Here is a 22,440-nt window from a genome sequence, read left to right on the forward strand (position 1 = left end):
CAGTAGCACAGAGCAGACTCACTCAACCCAAGCTGAGGCCCAATGCAGCACATAAAGCAGGGGCCACGAGTCGCTGTCAGCAGGTGTTACACAGTGCCTGCTGTGCAGCTGGGAAATTGTGCTTAAGGGAGGGTCTGGATTAGTGTGACTGAATTAATTTAGTTTAATTAGTGTAGTTAAATTTAAATGAATGTAGGTATGAGTTAAAACTCAGTATAGTGGAAAAGAACCACCAGTTGCAGTGAGTAGGATGGATGGTAAAGTAATACTTCAGGTTTAAGAAACTAATGTGTGGAGGACGGGGTAAGCAAGCTTTTTTTTCATTGAATGACAACCGAAAGGATTCACTACACAGGCTTTAGTCTGGAAGGTAACATTTATCATATGTAAAGTCTTTGTTGCATGTACTCATACTCAGATACAAAGAATTCTTATTTAAAATACACAATTTATCTCATTAAAATGACTTCATTTTTAAAATATACTTTAAAAAACTGTACAAAGTAACTATAAGCAGAGCATCAACAACTACACGCATCAGCTGAGACATCCAACAGAGCCCAGTCCCTGATCTCCTCCAGCAGCTGGTATAAGCTTGCTCCCTTTGTCTGGCAGTACTCTTGGTACTCCAGGCACTGTTCCTCAATTCCTGCACTTCTTGCTTTTTCCTGGGCACGCAGTGCTTCTGCAGACTGACTGACTGCTCTGACTAAGTCAGATTTCACCACACCAGAATTCTTCTTGGAAACTTCTGTGGCTGAACTCTGGCATGGGGTGTTCTTGATTATTTCAAGTTTGATTGTGTCCGCGTGGCAGCGGGAGGTCTGCACAAGTATTTTCACCTTAAAAGCAATTAAAAATCACTTAATTTGAAGAAAGCAAAAGGAAATAGCATGGTCAGAAATAAGTACTCACTGTAATGTGATCAAAGAGGCTTAACGTAACCGATTCTCCATTGGTTGTAGTGGAAGTAATTCTATTCTGAAACCGTTGGAGTGATCCAGGCTTCCACTCAGAGCTTCTCTCACCTTGACAGGAGAGGACTAAGCCTTCCTTGTTTTTCATGTAAGCAGCACCTTTGATTCCATATCTACAAAAAAAAAAAAAGCAGAAGTGCAGGCACGAGGGTAGAAATTCTTCAAAAACCTTCTCAGTTACCTTGCTAGTTTGAGAACCAAAGGAAGCCCAGCTAGGGTTACATGAAAGCAAAATTAAAAGGGCAAACACTGCAGCCTGATAATCCTGCTTCAGTGATGTTTCTGACAGCGCTCATAAACAACCTCACAGTATGTAAGAACAGGATGAGACAGCAACTGAGCTTTTTCAAAAGCAGCAAAGCAGAAATGAAGGTCAGTAATCCATTATGTGTTGGATGGAGCCTGGAATGCCCAGCTCATGGAAGAAGGGCAGTGTTGCACAAATGTTCAAAAGAGGTTCTCAGCCTGCTACATCACATCCTGGAGTGAAAGGAAGGAGTGCTGATGAATGCACAGTCTTTTTGACTTGAAAATTTAAAACTAAACTACGTTTTCTCCAGTCATTGTTCTGTCTCTGCAACCAAAAGCCTTTTAATGTTCTGAAATAAATAGACTATGTGGGATAGCCTTACGCTTTCTCCATAGCAGCTCCTTTTCAGAATTAAAACAGAAAAATCACTTGTTATAATCTACAGAAAATCTAAAATGCAGTCATCAGTCAATGCTTCCTTTCTCAAGGACCAGAGGTATCCTCACAGCATTCCAGAAGCAACTGATTTTAGTGTCAGCCCAAGCTCCACTCAGCTTACCTTGGCACAAAAACAAGCACCCCATTTGTTCTAATTGAGTAGATAACTCCATCTGCTATGCAGTGCTCATCTGTTTCTGGGCTTTTGTCTTTGAAGTACATGCATTGGAAGAGTTCAGTAGACTGTTTCTGAGCATGCTGGGCTGCCTGCAGGCGCCCCCCACAAAAAGAGAAGACAAAAGGACAGGTAAGTATTCTAAGAAGCCTGTATGGCTGTGATCTTTATATATTTTTTCCATTACTTTTTCCCCAACCCCCTGAAAAAAAATCATATGTAAGAGGAGCGCTGCAATGTCGTCGTACCCAGAAGTCTCAGTAGAGTGGTATCCTTTCTCCCTGGGTAGCGTGCAAACACAGACACACACAGTGACCACCTTACCCTGTTCCTGTTATTAATGTGTTTGCACAATTCCTCAAGATCCTTGTTACTGAACAATTTATCCTTCACATCCTTCGTTTCCTTCAGAGTTGCTGCCATCAAGAGTCTGTGGACAACTATATCAGCGTATCTTCTAATAGGAGAAGTAAAGTGAGTGTACTTATCTAAAGCAAGGCCTACAAATAAAAAAGGAAGCAATAATAAGCAGTCAAAGCAATCAACTCCTCCTGGCAGTTCAGGAATAACAGGAATTTCATAACGAGTGACAGGATACCATAATGATGAAACTCTTCCTCAGAACAAGAGCCGGTTGAGAAGTACAATGCGTTTGACATTGCTTGAGTGGCCATAGATCGCAACAGCCTATTTACAATTGGATCCAGTGGATCATCTGCTTTATCCAGGGACTCAGCCAATGCTTTGTTAGACCTGTTAAAAAAGTGTTAATTCTGAATAAAATTATGTTTCTCTGATCATAGTAATAGGCTACAGCTAAACTCCTGCATCTTGGAGAACCAGAATCTAGAGTAAAACCCTCTTTTGTCTGGTACAGGGCGGATGCTGAGCTGGGTATAAGTGTGTTCTGTACAGGAGAGCACAAATGCTGGAAAGGTGGCTTCCAAACAAAAGGCTCTGCTGACACACCTCATGTACTGATATCTCTGTACCGTGAGGCTTACAGTCTTCTCATAGAACAGAGTCATTATAAATTATTCTGTATCTTTTCAAATTACATTGCACAGAATTAGCTTGGTTTAAACCCAGACTTTTATGCTACTATTACAGGAAATACAGTGCAAACAATGCTATTACAGACCTTAACTGCTACTCAGGGACTGACCAAATTCTCCTTAGATGTGTCTAAAAATGATTCAACTACTGCCATTTTCAGTCCAGCCAGTAGAAACACAGCCATCGCCTCTTTAGAGTGTCATTTTACATAAAGGTTATGGTTAAAGAAATAAATTAAGAATTGCTAGTGTAGTCTCTATTAACATTGATATTCAGAACACTAATGGTTTGTAGTAATAACATAGTCAAGCAGTTAATTGCTCAACTGATTAAAGTGCTTAAGCAGTAAAAGTACCGTGTGTCTATTGAGAAACCTTTGGCACTGGCACATTCTTGAAGGTCAGTAAAAAATTCCTGTCGTGGTGGAGGATGTTGGCGTAACAAAGCTTGATGAGGAAAGCTTTCTGAAATCTTTTTTGCCACCCAGTGGTTTGCAAGGATCATACATTCTGCTACAGTCTCATGCACTTCCAGTGGCTGCTTGGGGATGAGATCATGAATGTTTTGTTTATCATCCAGTTGCACTCGGATTTCTACCCCTTCTAGTTCCAGAGCACCGCAGCTGTCCCGCTTAGCTCTCATGTGCCGCGCTATATCAGTGAGTTTGGATATTGCCCAAACCAGTTCAGACAATTTCTTCTCTCTTGTTCTTTCATCCAAGTCCTTGAGTTCCAGGATATCATCAGCAACACTCATGTCCCCATCTAACAACCCCTGTGCTACTTCATAGGCCAGCTTGTATGCAGATCGAATGATGCTTTTGTTGTAGCAGACTCTCAGTATCTCGAATGACTCTCTTTCTAGTTCCCACAGGACACTTACAGCATACCTTAAAAACAAAAATCACAGTTCTTTAAACAGTTCTGGTTGACTCAACATTTAACATACAGATTTCATCCTGCGCTGATTTTCTTTGCCCATCCGTTTTAAAGCACCATTACGCTGCAGTAGTTAATTTCAGCTTTCTAGGACTCTCCACTACTTGGATGACAAATAGTAACAAGTATTTCCGAGCCCATGCATACACAGTTACTCTGTAACAAGTGATGAAACATTTTTTATTTCTGTGCATCCACAAAGCATGCACAGTCCAACTGTGGAACAAAATTCATAACTTTTTTTAGAGAAATCAATTAATTGTATGGTGACAGAACTGGTAGGGGCAGCTCAAAAGCAGCACTGACAATCAAAGAGTGGGGGCAGAGCTGCAGAAGAATAACCATCCCCTTTGTTCCCAGCAGCAGTGCTGAGTTAAGCCCTATAAAACTGAACAAGGAACGACAGCTGGACACCTCACATTTCCTGTTGACTCTCACTGAGAAAGTCACTGCCTTGAATAAGCACTCACCATAACTCTGCTGTCTGAAGATCTCAACAGGGCTAACAGGCAGGAAACCTTGTTTTTGTATCAGATTTATTCTGTTGGTAGTTCATTTCATCAAAAAAATCAGCGGCATTGCCACAATCAAACAAATGGCATTTTGGCAAGCTAAAGGATTACGAAGCGTGCACCTCATCTAAACAACGTAGCATTAGAAGCTATTTTTAAGCATGCATTATTCTTTCAGTTAAGATTTGTAATGCAAAGCATGCGTATAATTAGTAAACAGATAATGGTAGCAATAACTAAATTGCAAGAATTTCTATCCTCAGACACATTGGCAAATCTTACCTATCAACTCCACTGAGAAGAGAGCATATGTCAGCACTCAGGACTGAGGGGAGCATGTCGTAACGACGGTCTGCCAAATAGTAAGTTGTGGCCCTGAAGAATAAAACACAGGTCCTGTTCTTCTGTTTGTCCCCCAGGCAGTTTGCAGTGCATCCACAGTACCAGCAACACAAGGCACGTAGCATGGTTTGTTACTAAGGGTATTTGCACACAACACACAGGTGCAGTATTGAAATCAAATTATTTAAATATTACTCAAGTCTAAGTTTGCTTTGCTCTGAATCTCCGACTTCCGTTAATGAAAGAGCTCAGGCTGTACAAAATGCACCCATTTAACATGATAGCAAACATTCCCTTGGATATTAAGTTTACATTTCATTGTGCCTACAATGAACAATACATTTCATAATGTGATTCAGAAGTTTGAGCTCCAAACAGTAGTAATAACAGAAAGAAAGAGTATCTGGCATATTAACACATGGTAAAATATTGAAAGTAGGAACTTTTTCAAAGGAATTAACAGAACTTCTTGGTGTTTCCATAGGGTGGCCTCACTTCCAAGCTCCAGGCAGTTTGTACTTTCAGAAAATACATTACCTTGCTCTTGCCTCAACATCGGTGTAAGAATTTGCTGCCACAAAATAGGTTACATCTGCAATGTGGACACCTAGCTCTAGATTCCCATTAGGCAGAGTTCTAACAGACAGTGCATCATCCACATCTTCACAACCTTTTGGGTCAATGCTGAATATTAAGTGCGTATCTCTCAAGTTGAGACGTTTTTTTTCCTCCTCTGGATTCACTTTCCATGGATTCTTTGGAGAACTTGCAGGCATTTCATTCATCTGTACAAAATATTATTGGTGGACATACAGTTATATCTTTCCTAAAAAAAGAAGCCAACAGATGAGACTGAATTTCCTTTTCCTTCTCTAATCTGGTAATAGTTTTGTGTTGGTAAGCTTTTTCATCCTGACAAATTCCTCCTTCCTTACATTTCCAAGTCAGACTGGGAAACAAAATCTGAAAGTGTGCTACAGCTGATACTGTTGTAGGGATATTGCAGCTGTGGCAAACGAGCACTGTGTGCTGTTTCTTACATGCTTTTAGTTTTTTCTTCAGTTAACTGTAGGTGCAATCGAAACACTTCTGTGACAGCTGGCTGCTGCCCTGATCAGAAACAAAGGTGTAAGACAGTGATTTCAACACGTCTTGGCCATTGCAATCAGTTGTATAAACACATTTAAAGACAACGATATCTTAAAATTTTACATCAAATTAGAATTAAAAATTTGTAATTCTCTCCTGTTCATGAACAGGTTGTCTTAAAGTCCCTCTTGATGTGAGAATTTATAGCGTCCCTAAAACCAATGCCATCCAAATGCAATTCCAGAAAAATACTCTATAAATAGTTCTCATTTTTCAAAAATCTGGAGGCAATTAATGCACTCAGCTCCAGAGGGCCCCCTCTTGGAGCAACGAGAGCCTGCAGGTGAACAGAAAACGTTCCTCATGGTAAAGACTGACCTGAATTTCTGAGAAGGGAGCAACAGAAATGCTGTTCTCCACCAGAATAGCTGCTATTTCCCCTTCAAGATCTCCAATCCTTCCTAAAACTCTCACAAAGTGTCCATTTGGATATACAGAAGTTGATTCCCAAGAATCAATGCGCACAACAACTCTGTACTCCTGCAACAACACAATTCTTCTGTTAAAACAGCCATCTGCTCCTGACAAGCAATCAACATAAACACTTTTCAGAGGCAAACAGTGTAATCCGAAGAGACTGACAGCTCTAAGCATCTTAATAGAAAAGAAAAATAAACCCACAATGAGAAGCATGTAGCTACTCAGAACTACATTTCTTTCCTGACTGTCAGTGTAGAGAATCTCTACCTCCAGGTACAATTAAAAAACAAAGGCAGAACCAAGACATAAATAAATATTCTTCACAATCAGAATTTACATGTTAGCCTTTGCCTGTGAAGTACTTAGCACTGCAAACTAAAGACAGCTGGAATGAACAAAAAACAAAGATCTCCCTTCTTTCTCCAGCAATGGCAGGTCAATCATTGCAATTTGTTACCAGCTTACTGAAAAGCCCTTCTCTGCACTTTCACCAGAGTTACAGTCAGTGATCCAATAAAGGCATAGGGGTTACTAGTATGACCTCAGTTTATCAGAAAACAAAGCACAAAGCTCAACAACCCAGAGTACCTGGACTATGGCACAAATTCAGAACTCAAATACAGTTTATTACCTGAAGGTGAGACAATTCTGTCAGGAACTGAACACTTCCTTATGTTGAACTTGAACTGCTTTTACAAACTTAACTTTACTAATAATTCTTTACCTGTCTTTTTGCCTTGGAAAACATCATCAGAGCATATGACTCCCACCATACAAACACAGAATAGAGAAATACTTCTTTCAGATTACCTGCAGTGCTTCTGCTTGCTGGGTACTGATCCGGATTTTGGGAATTCTGTAGTCCCAAGGTGTTACAAGGATTTTCTGAGCATTTCTGCCTTGGGACTGGCTCTCTTCTCTAGAGGGGAAAGTGACCACATAATCCCTCCAGTTCTTTTGAATGATTCCAACAACTTTACCTTTTAATAAGGAACATTGTCAAATAAGTTTCCATAGTACAGAATGTTAGACTGTAATAGGAGCTGGACACTTCTCCACTTACTTATTAAAAATCTTTATCATTAATTGTTCTTTAAAATCAAGGAATCAAAAGGATGTTGTTGTCTTTTACATAATCAACAGTGAGAGCACAGGACACAAATGCACACCTTGTAAATTGCTCTGTATCCTAATGTAAGTTAGTCTCTTGTAGAGCTGTAAAGAATGATAGTGTGTATTCAGGTAGCAAAGTATTTGAGATTTAATCCTCCAGGCCAAGATCATCTTAGCTGGCAGCTTTCTCAACTAGAGTCAGTCTCCTCATTCAAGAGATCTGAACCCCAAATGCCTTCTATAGCAATGCTGGAGTTCAGGCTGACATTACCATCTACTGTCAGCCTTTGCAAACATCTTTGCATTGTAATATTCCTGTTTTCAGTCAATTGTAATCTTCTCAAATTAAGTGCTTAAACTCAATGAATGTAAAATTCTATACTTTAGGAATTTATTTAGAATAAATGAACTATTTCTGAAAATAAACTAAAGAATGGAATTTCACATATAGTAAAAAATCCAGTGGTTTATTTCAGGGCGATGTTAGAATGCTTTCATCTGGCATAAGCACTTGGAACTTAGTATGGTATGGTAAATGTGACAGTGAAAGAAATCAAAGCAAAAGCACTCATAATGAAGACTGCAACACACATCAGACCAAGGAAGTGAGGTAATCTTAATAAACCATTGCATAATTTGATCTACTTTACCTGTGGGCATGGGATCCCCAGTGGTGTCTGCAGGTGTTTTGTCCTCAGTCTCATTCTCACACAGGGCAACAGTCCTTCCTTTCCATTCATGGGAAGGGAGTAACTCCACTGCTACCACATCACCATGGATCGCACGGTTTCGAGCTCTGGCCCCATAAATAAGGATGTCACTTTGAAGCTCTACATCGAAAATAAAAAATAAATTGAACTACTAATTCCTCCACCTCCCTTGGCAGCATTCTGCTGAAAGAACAGTTTACAGAAAAGTATATTTGCAGTATGACCTCTCTCCAAAGGCAGTACTGGCAAGTAATTAACACTGCAAGAAAATTAAAATCTTTCCCGTTTCTTAGAAGAGATATTAATTCTCAATGTAACACAGCAGAGGCTAAGATGAATTCGCTGTTCTTAGGCAGCAGGTTTAGAAACACACAGAACAGTTAAACTGTTGATTCAACTGCTCCAGAATTCTGGGCAGGATTAAACAAGTTTTTACTAAAGGGTTTCTATATAGAATAGTGTAGGGACTTGCAGGAACATTTGAAAGTACTTATTAGTGAAAACTGGGACAGTGCGAGTGCCGTGTGAGAACAGTGTGCTGCTCTTTAGAAGGCATTTATTACTAACTCATAGCAGAGGGACAATACTGGTGATCCGATCTGAAAGGCATTTTTCCTGTACGATCACAGTGACCAGCTCCCTAATCCTGCAAACGCTTATCTCAACAAATGGGTGCCATCTGAAGTTTGAGCAAAGCACAAAGGTAATGATTTGCATCAGTATTCAACTTCAGAAAAGCTCTAGAGAAATCTGCCAGCAGGACAAGAGTCCAAAACATGGCAAAAGGTACTAAGAATAGGGGATATGCAGCACGTTGTTTTCTTGGAAGGCTCAGCCTCTGGATTAATGTCCATCCTCCTCTCTGGCTTGTGAAAAGAAAACACAAACATGACAGTATCTTAGCTTTCATCTTGTGTAATATCTGAACAGCTACGTATGTGTCTGTGGCTACATGGATTCATGTGAAAAGTGCAGGCAGTGCCGAGGAGTCACTGAATGCTTTCTTTGTCTTTTCACCTGTTTCTTTGCTGCCAAATCCCTGAAGTCGAACAAAAGCTTCCAGTTGTGCTCTGTGCTTATTGACATTCAGTGCACCCTAAAAGTAATAAATCAATAAAAAGAATGAAAGAGTCACACCTCTAAGTAGCCAACTTCAAATAAAGCAAAGATGTGCTTACTTGTACTTTTGGTTGCTATTTAGGTCATTTTGGACATAACTTTCTCATAACTGTTTTCTCTACAGAGAAAGAACAGACTTTAAGTGCTCACTTCTAGGAAAGAAGCACAAATTCTTTAAAAAGCTCATTTTTAAGCTGGTGAAGAACCTTTTATTCAAAGCACAGGCAGTGTAAGATTACTTTTACTGCCTGCTCTAATAGCGGAGATTAAATATTAAGAAAGAAAGCTCTATTTTTTCATATGCTATTTACACCTTGCTTGCAAACCTGTCAACCAAAGAACAAATTACTACCTCTGATTCTTCAGAATCAAAAGTCAACCTAGAGGAAGATCCCCAATAACAAATTTTTCTTTTTCTTTCTCCATCTGTTCACAAGATGAAGTACAGGAACTACGTTGAGAATCCAAATCCCTCCCATCCTCTTACTCTTGCCTTCCCAGAGTAACTTTATTTCCCTCTTCCCACCAATCCATGTTTCTCCATCTAATCAGTCTAATTCAGGCAACTAAAAGAGCAAAGCACAGGACTGCACTGTTCTTTGTATGATCTCTAAGTCGCAGTTTACCTGGATGTACCTCCCAGATTTGATCCCAGCCTCCAATACTTCCATGGGTAAATGCTCAGGATATTCTTTTCCATTGTTTTCTTGACTTTCAATCTCTCGTTCGCGCCGAGCTTGAAGAATCGAGTCAAAGAGTTCATGGGCAGCCTTTAAATCAGGCCAAAAGTTATCCAAGTAGTTCTGTGTGCACACATATGGACAAAAATGAAAGCATTTAGAGGTCGCTGCTCTTTTAATAATGCTTCATTTGATATGCATATAATGGACGAGGGCAGCCTCATGCTATACTCAAACAACATTTCCAAGTGGTAACTGCCTGCTCTACGCACCACCAATCGTTCCAGATTCATCCTGATTCTAGAATGCCACAGCAAAACCATCCAACAGGCAACCTATTATATTTACACTTTTTGTATGACTCTCTATCCCACATTAGAACTAATTTCCATTGCCTCATAGAAATCAAACACACATGTAATCCTTTCTATATAACTTTGAGGTAAACCTTGTTGGTTTTACTCAACACCCTATCACAGCTAAACATAAACCTGCCATTCACATGGCCTGCTGAATACAAGCAGTAACTAAATAAAGAATAAATTACCTTCTCAAACATCAGCATATCCTAAATTTGCCTCTATTGGCTATCAGACACTATCTGAGCAATGCTGATGGACATTTAGGTTACGTCTGTTTAAGGACTGTTTGCACTGCAGATTCAGACAGCTGGTTGGGACAACCAATTACAGGCTCTCAGTGCCAAATTCTTACCAAAAAAAATAATGAAACATTAGAAAGGGCTGCTGTTTTTCTCATTTCTCCATTTTTCTCACTCACTATTTTCAATGACATTCCCATGACATCTTTGCTTTCTTTCATAAACATAAACATAATCATGAGGCAGCACTGCAGTACACATAAACTCCGAATTGATTTGCACGACGCATTGAGCTTTAAAGTACTTGTTTGGTCATTCTGATGAACAACAAAGGCAACCTTCAAAAGCATGTTACCTTAAAGGAAATCACAAACACTCCTTCTGTTTCATTTCCGTACTGCCTGATAGCATCTTCATCTTCTGTTACCATAACAACCGGCATCTGACCCAAGCAATGATTATAATACCAAACTGCTGCATTGTAAATACTCCTAGAAAAAAAACAAAGCCTGAAGTAAGATTTCTGGAATATCTCATTTGCTACTTGCAAGACATTTGCAGACTTTGTATAAATGAGACTTTGGTTTTCACACACCAAGTTACATCATCTTTATATCTGAAAAAGAAATGGTGTGCCATGTATGAGCACTCAGAAGACACAGAAGAAGTGCTTATTTCTCAGCATGTGTCCAAGCTGCAACATAACGTATTACTCCTGAGTGAAAGCTTGTAAAAATTTAGTTAGAACTGCCAGAAGTTCTGTGGGCTAAACAGGCTATGAGACATGACATCTAAGAGGATTTGAAGTATGCTCAATCTATTTATTATGCTAAGGAAAACTTTCAAATGGCTGTCTGTACGGGAACTGTTGAGTCATGGCCTGATTGAACACGTGGGGAAAGGACAGGTCAGCCCTGGGAGCACAGTGAAGGCAGTGGGACAGGAAGGGGTGGAGCTGGCTGCACCTCTTTTAGACCTCATTTAAGGACTGACTGCCACTAGGGAAGAATCTCTGGTTGGAGATCCCTCTTTTGGGGAGTTTTCCCTATGAGCCTCAATCTGTAGAAACAGGTGAGTGCCTTTTCTTTGTAACACCTTTCCATTGGTGCTAGCTCCTTTGTTATTACACCTCCTTTACTGCTATTTCACTGCCTTGATCTTTCTGATCGTTACAGTGTCCAACTTGAAAATGATCTGAGAGTGTGTGTTTGTTCTTAGCATTATTACATTTTTGTTTATTTTCTTATTGGACCAATGTTAACCTTTCTTAATCACAAAAATGCAATCTAGACTTTCACAATTATTGTAAACTGTTCCAGGCCTATGCAGAGCAAAACAAAATCAAATCTCTAAACACAACATGATTATGTTATCCAGTGCAGTGCTATGTAAGTTAAAGCACACCTGGTCTGCCACTTCTCCATGCTTTCTCCCTTCTCTCTTGGTTGGTAAGAGTTCTGGTGGAACTCATTAGCAAACACTGTACAATCGTGGCGAGTGTCCTTTACTAGATTTCGCAACTTGTTGTACTGTCTGGAAAACAGAAAAGATGAATATTATCTTGTGCTTTTTTTTGATAATGCAACTTATTTTCATCTGTAAATACAGCTGAAAAACTCAAGGAGAACTATGGTCACACACAAAGAAATGCATTTATTAAATTCCACTATTGATGATAAAACCTAAAAAACCTATAAGCAAGCTTTTCTAATTGTGTTACAAATATTCAGATTCTTAAACACATTTGTTTCCTGATAAGCCCCCCTCAAACATTATATGTGTGTGGGAACTTGTTTTATCTTAGAGACAAGATGCTTTGGCAATACACAGGTTAATGTCTGCTAAGTGCCATGCAATAGCACTGACTGGTCCTCCAAGATGAGCGCTCCATCTGTAGTACAGCAGGAACAAAAAGGTGCACAAAATCTAGTTGTGGCATACAACACTGTTTCTGCAAAGTCCTTTATTGCTGTCACAAGCCATCTGATTAATTAGTAATATTACAGGTTTAATGATTCCACTATCAAGCAGAAACTATTACAGGCATTGATGCCTATGGATCATCAAGGATCACCTTTCTTTTCCTTCTGTAAAATTAAATTAGGTCTTTTGAAAGACCTAAGAACAACTTAAGCACAGCATTTTTTCTGATTTAGGGTGACTGTTTAAATATATATTGTACAAAGTCAGTAAGTTACTTCAATCTATATTAAAACAAGTTGTTATAGGACAAGTACCTGCGACCTTTTTGATGTTGCACAGCTTGACATGCGGTTTGCATGAAAATGATACCTTTCAGCTCTGGAAACTCAAGAATCTCAAGGTAGTCCTGAACGACCTTCCAGTCTGGGACAACATAATGAGTCACATCGTCCGATAACAATTTGCCATCTAAAATACAATGCAGAGGTTAAAAATCTAAACTTCCAGATGCAATACTGCTTTCTTGAAAATAAGTGCCAGGAAATTAGAGTTGCCTCTTTTCAAAGGCATGCACATGTATTTCTCAGATGAACAAAGCTACAGTGACTACTGTGGTACAATTCTCTGTTGCAATCTCTACAGTTTGTGACAATACCCTTTTGTTATCCACTAATGCCAAAATGTAGTGTGAATTCAATCCAAAGGAGTGAAGAACATCCAACTTCATTGTGAAAACGATGCCACTTAAAGCGCACGTAACATTGCTTTTTTCTTCTCTCCACTTTCACGAGGAAAGAGACCACAGAAAATCTCTTCATGGAACCATTCAATAGGTGTGGTGTTTCCACAGATCTCTCTATTCAACACTATCCATTTAGAGTAGGCTCTTCTCCTACATCTTTACGCATAAGAATACAGATAAAAGGAGATGTTCTCAAAGAGGAAAGGTTGAGATCTGGACTATTATCATCAACAATATTCTCTAAAGAAACTCCATTCCTTATGAGTATGCCATCATACCAACCCACCACTGATTAAACCTTAAAATGTCACCACAAATTAATTACTAAAGATTTGATGGGTTGGCATTAACTCTGCTGTATTTGCCGATTTATCCATTTTAGTATTATAAAAATGGTACTTCTGTAGTTAGTATAGAGCAGGGAAATTGTATTTGATAAGATGATATAGACCTTGATGTGTCAGGTTATTTTCATGTGTCTCCTCGGAACTGTCACAGGACCAAGCGTGAATCCAGCAGGCACAGTCCTGTGCACAGTGCCAAGGCTACACCTTACACTGATGGTATAGAATGGATGATGGCAAATTGCACATAAAAAAGCTAATATTAATTAATTCAGAAAAGCATTATAAGTAAAATGTCACTCAAAGTCTTATATAATCTGCTCACACTAAGCTATCCTTGCCTAACCCATATGTTTCGAGCACAATAACTTCTGGGTAGGCACAGGGTGCCATTAGAGGTATCTCAAGGTGTGAATTATGCAGAGGAGGAAAGTTTGAGCACGGTGTGCAGTCAGGAATGAAAACAAATGTTCACCTTACCTCTGGGTTACCTGAAATAAGTACACAGGGATGTACTCTGGCACTGATCTGCAGCACAATTTACATTCAAAGAGAAGTTGGTCATGGGCAGAGGGGTGAGAGTTTGGTCTGTAACTTATAGCCAAAAGCAGCGCGCATCTCTGTGGCACCCAGATCCACAGGGGAGCAGTGATTAACTCACCCTGACATCCTAGCTGGCACTAAAATGCTGTGCTGTCCTCTGCCCTTATGTGCAACAGGCACAGAGAACTGAAGTGACAACACCGGTGTCAGCTGCAGCTCAGAAAGAACTGAAATTCTGAACCTTTTATTTTAAGCTGATCTACAATGTGCTAAACAGCACCTCAGTACGTAACAGCCTCAAGTGCCTCAGAAGGCCATCCTATGCTGGGATGGGAGGCAGAACAGGAGCACTCCGTTATGAACACAAATACCTGTTGATGCACAACTACAGCTGCCACACGATGCTGGCTGGGCCCTGCTGTAAGCACACAGCGCGGCCCGAGTTTATTACACGCTATAATCACCACCACGCAGAAATTAACACACTTTTAGACAACCTGCTGAGGAAATAAGGTGAGAAAGTCACCTTTCCCGCTGTGCTCCGGCCTTTCAGCACCGCCCCGAGCTGTTACAGCTAAATCCTTTATCGACCAACACCTCCTTTCGGTTCCCTTTTTATTTTCCTCAACACCCCGAATCGGTACCATCGCTGTACTGGGTGCCGCCCGTCATCTCCCACCGCCGGGCATTGCCTCCGCTCCGCAGCGCCCATCCCCCGCTCCGCTCCCGCCGGTTCTCTCAGGCCTCGCCGCCCGCCCGGATCCCCTCAGCCCAAGGATCGCACCCGACTCTGGCCCAACACGGAGCGCACCGCCCCAGTTGCTCCCTCACACAGCAGCCCGCGTCGCCCGGCCCGGCCCGGCCCCTCAGCCCGCTCACCGCGCGGACAGCCGGCCCGGCACAGCGCGCTGCGGCACGGCACGTCGCTCCGGAGGTAATGCTCCCGAACCACGCGCACCGAGCGGCCCTGCTGGCTCCGCAGCTGCAGGACTTTCTCCGTGCGGAGCATTCGGACGGCGGCAACGAGCGGCGAGCAGCAAAACGGTCAGGCCGGAGATCCCGGGCCGCTGCGCGAGGGGCGGTGCAATAGGACGGGGCGGGGCCTGAGCCGAGGGGTGGGGAGGATGGCGGGGGGCGGGCGAGAGCGGTGCAGGCAGCGCTGAGCGATGGGCGGGAGCGGGTGGAGTGCAGCGCTGGGGGAAAGGCGCGAGCTGAGGGAAAAGCGCGAGCAGAGAGCAAGGCAGGCGCGAGCTGAGAGCGGCGCTGAGGGATAAAGCGCGAGCTGAGGAGAAGGCGGGAACGGGCTGAGAGCTGCTCTGAGGGAAAGGCGGGAGCGGACTGAGGGAGCGAGGCTGGCTGCAGCTGAGAGGAGGCTCTGAGAGACGCAGGAGCGAACTAAGGGGGAAGGAGCTGAAGAGAAGTTGGGAGAGAGTGTAAGAAGCAGGGCTGAAGCCGAGGGCAAGCCGTGAGGGGCTGGTGCGGAGTGAGAGCTCAGGAGAAGGGTTTCCACAGCCCTGCGCCGAGCCGAAGCAGAGCCCCGGGTTGTGCTGCTCGGTGACGGGGAATGGATTCCCTTTCAGTGGTGGAAAACGGAGAGATTTAGGAGGGACAGTGGAGAAAATGCTGGAGAAGTGTCTGGAATGCCCGTGGAAGGTGAGAGAGAAGGGTCTGCTCTCTAAGAACGCAGTGCGTGGGGAGAGGCGGAGAGGCGGTCGTAGCGAAGATAGATTTGGGGTTCTATCGTTTGATTGTAGGCAATTACAAAGGGCAGAAATGTATTCTGTATCGGAGGCTCTGGAAGGCTGGACAAGGCCCGCAGAAGCAGCGGCTGCCTTGTTGCGCCTGCCTCGCAGCCTCGCATAGCGGCACGCGCCCGTCTGCGCGGCCGTTCCCCGTTCCCTGCTGGGTCCCGCCGCGAGCCGCCTCAGCTCCGCTCCTCGCTGCGTCCGCTTTTATGGCGCCCCCTGCCGGCGCTCGCTGGGCGGTGAGGCGGAGCCGCGGCGGTGCTGCTCGTGTTCGCAGAGGGGAGGCGAACGCAATGAGAGATCACTTTTTCTCGAGATCAAATAGGAAAGCAGAGGAAGGTTGTGGCACCCAACGCAGTGTTTGTGGGCCCCAGTCGGTGTGCCGTAAATGAGACTGTAGCGCTGCTGGTATGACACCGGGGGATGATTTTAACAATAAAAAATCATCAATGCGTTCTTAGAAATGCCTCCATCATAACCTCGCTTGAACGTGGTGCAGACTCTGCAGTAGTTGTCCTTATGAGGAAAAAAGACTGGGAAAAAGCTAAGGCGGCATGTCGCTGTATGTCCCTGTTTATTCCACTTGCTTCTATTTCGCATATCTTGTAAAATGCGTATCTCCAGTAACTAATATTTCTAAGTAACCAGTTGGTGCCAGTAGATGTAAGTACCATCTGTAAGGAACTGGTTTGTAGAAGCCAAGTTCTCAGCATGTGAGGAGGAGGAAGTGTTAAAACTTGGTGAGAGACGACTGCAGTGTGGTCTTGGTTGGTAGTCTAGATTATTTTAGATGTATTATGTAAGCAAGATGTGAGAGGAAAGGCGAAATGGAGACCAAAATGATGGAGCTCTTGTTCAGTAGAAACAAATATAGCATAACCTGTGGTGACACGAAGGGGATGGGAAAGAACATTTGGGAAAAAAATATATAGAATTCAGTTTGAAACGCAGCGGCTGCTCCCTGCTGTGGTGCAGTGAAGAGCACAGATCAGCATGCCTGTATTGTGTCATTCTGTGACTGCAATAAAAGGAAAGTTAATTAATCGGAAGTGACTGAGATCGCTGCTCTACTTTGTTCACTGTTTTACAGAAAAAAAATGCAAGACCTTTGGAGTAAGTTCATGTGCTGCTGGTACTGCTGAGGAGCTGCATGCTTATTTCTAATATCCTAGTTAGACGATCTTTCAAATTCTCAGTTGCCCTTCCTGCCTTGGTGTGCAACCTCTTAGGCATCAAAGTGTGTGTAAGGTTGACTCATGGAAGGTGTAGGACTGGTTGCGCTCCATCTAACAATTGAGTTTGTCCTAGTGAGATCAGAGACAAACTTTTTGCTCATCTAGTAATTGCCTTTATACATGACAGAAAGTTTGCGCAGAGAAGCAAAACCAGCAGTATAACAGGAACATCATCAATTGTTTTAAAGTAGAAGTTGCTGATGCGATCTAGGTATCTGAATTAGAAGATCTCAACAAACTGTAAAGAATGAAGGTGGAATGCAGCACAACTGCATGCCTTTGAAACATAGCTCTCTTCATATGATTTTCCTTTCAGTGGTTGAGAAACATGACACGGCAGACCCGACTGAAAGAAACCAGTATAAATATTTCTTTCTTTTCCTACAGTATACCTTACTTCATACAGTGCTCCTTTGGAGAATGCCTGTAAGTCTTGGGAAAGCTTTTGCTTTGTGAGTGAGAGAAGTCTCTTTAAAGTTCAATTACATGTTTGTTCTTCCCTATGTTGGGAAGTGTGAGCCTCTGAGGAGGTTTCCCTCTGCTTGGAAAAACATGTCAGGAGATGCAGTGCAGAATTGCAATGCAGTACCTTTAGATAGAAGTTGCTCCGTTTTCAGTGAAGCAGCATTTCAGATCAGTGGAAAATACCGGATTTTGGCTCAGGTTTCCCAAGATTGAAGTATGACTCATCTGACAAATAGCTGACAACAATATGACCTCAGAACTAGTTTTGAACACAGAAGTAAAGCAGTGCATTATATAGGTTATTATTCATCTCTATGTGGAAATGGAGCGTGCACTAGGCATGGACAAGTATTCAAATACAGGTGTGATGTGTTGATGACAGTGTAATGTAATGCCATTTTGGCTGCTTACCAGTATTTGTCAGTTGGGGTCACACAGATAAACCTTTGATACACCTTACTTTTGTCCTGACAAAGCAATTGCTGGGTTTTCTTACAAAAGGATTCATTCCTCAGGTGCCTAAAACCTGTTGTGATGTGATGCAGCTTCCCCTGTTTTTCTGTGTTATGAGCTGGGCTGCCAGGCAAGTTGGGCCACATCAGCCAAGTCTGTATTTACGTTTAAGTTGGTGACAGAACAGTGTGTAAAAATGTGTATAGCAAATTATCCTGTGGTCATCTACTCTGTTCTATGAGTAGACAGCCTAAAGAAATGGTAAAGCAACAAAACTGAGATCAGAGTATTGGAGTCCAGGATTCATGCAATTCTGGAATCAACAGAACTCTGTAATATTTTCTTAAGGAAAGGATATTTTGATATGTTTTCTTCTCCACGAGCTCCATCACTGGAGTGATCGAAGGTGAAAGGTTTGATTTTCTTACAGCATATCTTTGAAGCTGCTTCTCCTATTCTTAAAGCAAATTTGAAGCAATGGGCAGTTCAGTATCTGCTTCTAATTCATACGAAGCTGAATAAATGACTGTCTTTTCTCTTAGAGATTCCTTCTCCTAGATGGCTGGTTCAGGAAAAGCCAAATAATGTAAAAATAGTACCCAAATCTGGAAAGGTCTGGGGTTAACATGCTGATCCTTGCCCTTGTAAAGTGTGAAATACAATCCTCACCCAGCTGTGTGCTGGATACCAGCACTGATTGCCTTGTTAAAGGTTAGTCTCCTTCCTGCTCGGCTGCAGAGAAGTGCCGATAAGAGAAGCTGACAATCCTTTTTTGAATGAAAGACCACGTAAAGCAAAGATCAGTATCCATGGCTCTTATGTATATGGTTGTACTTCTGAGGAAAAATTCTTTGCCTTCATTTGTTAGAAAACATATAAAAACTCCTTCCATTTGTTAGCAGAAGTGATATGGTGTGCATAAATGTCATAGGTGAAGGCCCAGGAATGTTACTGCATTCAGCTAGTAGTGCTGAATCTCGGCTTAATGGATGTAGCACGTATTCTGGGTCAGCAATGTCCAGCATTGGAAATGTCTTTCTGCTTAAAGGAGCTGTGCTGAGTCTAATTGTGTTTGTTATTGGAAAAAAAATGACTTTGCCTATAGTCTGAATTTACTGATTTTCTTCATGAGGTATTTGTAAAACTGGAAAGTTTTCTCCTGTCAAGTTTCTCTACCTCTAACAGTGTGATGCTGTCACCTGATGACCTCTTTTGCTTTCTCTTTGATAAGTTATGAAAGTCCAACTCTTTGTTTTTCGTGTTTTACAGCTCTTTAGTCTTTTATTATTAAATTTCTGTTGAGATTTATTGCTGTTGCTGAAAATCCCCACTGTGTTCTGTGTACTGGAATTGGGTTTGGCATCGTGGCCTGAATCAAATACTATGTAACAGTCAAGTTACTTGTTCTCCCGTACATGTTAGAATTAGACGAACTCACTTGTGTTAGAGCTGTCCTGAGGGAACTGGTTAAACTGCATGTCTATCCTTACCCTAAAGTATCTTTTGAAGAGCCAGTATTTCCTAGTCAGGGCTCCTGCTATGTAAGCATGCTTCACATCTTTTGCTGCTGGAAGCTTAAAATATAACTTTGTGTGTATCTAAATATCTGGCTTGCTGGGACTCAGCCTGTGAAATGAGCCAGGCCAGTGGTCTGCCCTGTGCCTGAGGTGCCATGTGAACAACAAAAATATGCAGAAGGAATCCCCACCGTTACTCTGGTAGGAAATCTGAAAAAAGTATTTAATTCTAAGATCTATCAGTTAAACTTTCTTGCTCAATGTAATACATCCCGTGCTGCTTTGCAACTTTCAAAAAAGCAGCGCTGACAAATTGCTGGTTTTCAGGAAATTCTTGGCAGAATTCTTGTTATAGTGGCAATATTGCTTTTATCCCCAAATCCCGTACTCTCGTTGAAGAAAGATATCAAGACAGTTAAACAAGGTCTATTTTCTGTAATCCCGAGCCAACTAGCATTAATTGTATCACCCTCCTTTAATTATTTTTGCTGAATCTCTTATAAATTGGACTTTATTTTGTGTTGCCTAGGATTTCTCTTTGACTGACAAGCTTATAATTAGCTGGATTATTTCATTTATCCTCTACAATTATTTTACAAGTCATCGCAAAGAACACAAGATGCTAATTTTCTTCCCCTCTCTTTCTCTTTCTCCTCTCTTGTGATTTGCTTTTCTCGTGCATCAATTGTTAGGATTCAGATTTTCTCAGTGGATTTCTTTATGGCCCACCTTACAGTTAAGTTTTCAATACCGCTTATCACCACTGGGAGACACTATTAAACTGATTTGCAGTTGAAATGCAACTCACTCCCATTACTGTGTCTGATGGGCTAAAATCAGCCTTTCTGTACTGTGAACAAACTGCTTTGAGTTGCTTGTAATGTAACTAGACAGATTTCTTCTCCAAAATAAACTGGAAACTGAGGCTGTTCTGAAATAAATTAAAAAACAACAGCAATGAAAAACCAGCAGGAGCCAACTTGTCCTGCGGATCTCTGCAGTTGTGGCAGGAGGATGGAGCTACTTGGTGTTTACAACTACCAGAAGCATAAAAATGATTTGTCAGAATTCCTCACTCTTACTACGGTGTACTTTTGATTTTCCTCCCACCACCCTTTTCTTCTTTGGATGCAGTTCAAAAACTTATTACATCACTGCATTGCAAAGCTGTATGTTGTTTCATTTCGCTTTCTGTACTTTAATTTGTTCATTCCACACATTTGCTGATGCAAGATTTTAAATACTAAAGGCAAAAAGCCTTTGTACTAGCACCGTTTGAATGTTATACTGTAGCTGATTAAGGAGCTTTCATTTATTTGTAGATTATGATCAACACTTGGTGGATTCTAATCTTTCTGTTTCCATAAAATATGTTTATATTTGTTGTGTTACGAGTTGCTGAGATAAGTTAGATCAAAGAAGGAGTTCGCCAGATCAGTCTTGGCATCAAAATGCATTTGAGTTGGTTGGAAGCTTCACGGTGAAGTGGGGCCTGAGGTGTCCCAGCCTCTGCAGCTACTGTACGTGCAGGTCAAAGGATGGTCTCAGGTAGGGATGGAAAGGCCTGGCAGGTCGCCTTTGTCCACCCACTATCAAACTGGAATCTTTCCCTCCTAGCTCAAGCTTGGGGTCAGTGCTGCAGGACATAATGCTCTGAGGTTTATTTACTCTGCTGTAGAAAACAGAGTTGTAAGTGTTTTTTTTTTTTTTTTTTTTTTTTTTTCTCCCCCTAGCTTTCAAAATCAAGGAAATTTCTGGGTGATTAATTTCCTCATAGATTCCTATTGTGAGAAATTGAACAGGCTTTCATTTGACCTGTGGGGAAGTCTGCTGTTAAAATTTGCTGTACAAATGGGATATAAAAGCTTTTCCTTGAGATCTCGGAGGCATATGTTGGAATTAAAGGAAAATGCATCATAGTGCATTTTTGGTGTTCAGCTGTGCATGTAAGGTGCTTGATGTTTTACTCACCAAAAGCATAAGGGTTTTGTTTTTTTAATAGCCACAGCGACTCGATGTGTTGGAATGCCACAGTGCCCATCAGGCCTGGGCAGAGAACAGTTTAAACTTTGAAAGGATATATAATTCTTTTCAAAGAAGGAAAAAAAAGCAGAATTCCAAAATGCATGGCTTTGTCGTAATTAGTATCAAGATCTAATTCTTAGCCAGAAAAGAACTCAAGTATATCTTGTAGTGTATAGCAGTGCTTTAAATGATGCTGCCTAGTTTTGTATGTAATATTATTCTGTTTCCTAACTGTATGAGTGTGAAAACTGACCAGCAACAAGTATCTTGAATTTAGTGTAAAATTCATCAAGTGAGATGCATCTTGCTTACCAATTGAGGTTTTCATTTGGCAAATGTTCAAGCTTACAATGTGTTTTTCATGATTATTACCTTATTAAAGCTCATTTGCTATTCATGGAAAGCGAGCACAAAAGGGATGTGAATAGTCAAAAGAAATCCATTTAAAAATTCAAATGAATATCCAAGGGAAATGGACTGCAGTATTTGCCCAACTCTACTGGGTATACACTGCTTGTGAATGTCTTATTAGCAGATGCCTTTGTCATTGTCCTCAAGGCTTTCATCATGAATGTTAGATAGTTCTGTTATGACTTCATACTGCAGTTATGCAAAATTCATTCTTGAAATTGCTAAAATGGTTCTCTTAGAGTGGTGCTACATGAGAATGTTTGCTGTGTTTTTCAAATTCATTAAAAAGGCACATTTGTTGTGATACTGGCTACTGAGTTTCAATGTGGTGAATTTCTTCAACTCCTTTACACATCATCATCCTTTGCTAAAAGCTGAGAGGTTCCTTCCAGTGTCTTTCCTCATCCTCCAACACTGCGGTTATCCTTGTAACTACTGCTGTGGAAATACATAATGCTTAGCTGGTGGTGGGAAGAGTCTGGATCATCAACTGTGAGAGTGCGATTATTTTCTGGATATGTTGATTGTGTTCTACTTTCACCGAGCTCCTGCCTGCT

At 41.5% G+C, this 22,440-nt stretch overlaps 1 protein-coding gene across 1 annotated transcript; it reads right to left on the reverse strand.

Moving 5' to 3' along the window:
• Positions 1-366: 366 nt before the first annotated feature.
• Positions 367-15,076, reverse strand: DIS3L (DIS3 like exosome 3'-5' exoribonuclease). Its single transcript, XM_042823962.1, has 17 exons — positions 14,912-15,076; positions 12,718-12,871; positions 11,885-12,013; positions 10,836-10,971; positions 9,826-10,002; positions 9,098-9,176; positions 8,021-8,200; positions 7,068-7,237; positions 6,156-6,317; positions 5,226-5,473; positions 4,629-4,721; positions 3,252-3,785; positions 2,439-2,593; positions 2,165-2,340; positions 1,787-1,932; positions 916-1,090; positions 367-842 (listed from the first exon to the last, which is right to left on the reverse strand). Exons 1-17 carry the CDS (start codon positions 15,039-15,041, stop codon positions 522-524), a joined length of 3,165 nt encoding a protein of 1,054 aa, XP_042679896.1. The 5' UTR covers positions 15,042-15,076; the 3' UTR covers positions 367-521.
• Positions 15,077-22,440: the final 7,364 nt, after the last annotated feature.

This window comes from Centrocercus urophasianus, unplaced genomic scaffold (genome assembly GCF_019232065.1).
Source record: "Centrocercus urophasianus isolate 14NV4802_14NV808 unplaced genomic scaffold, USGS_Curo_1.0 seq_23, whole genome shotgun sequence".
Lineage (NCBI taxonomy): Eukaryota > Metazoa > Chordata > Aves > Galliformes > Phasianidae > Centrocercus > Centrocercus urophasianus.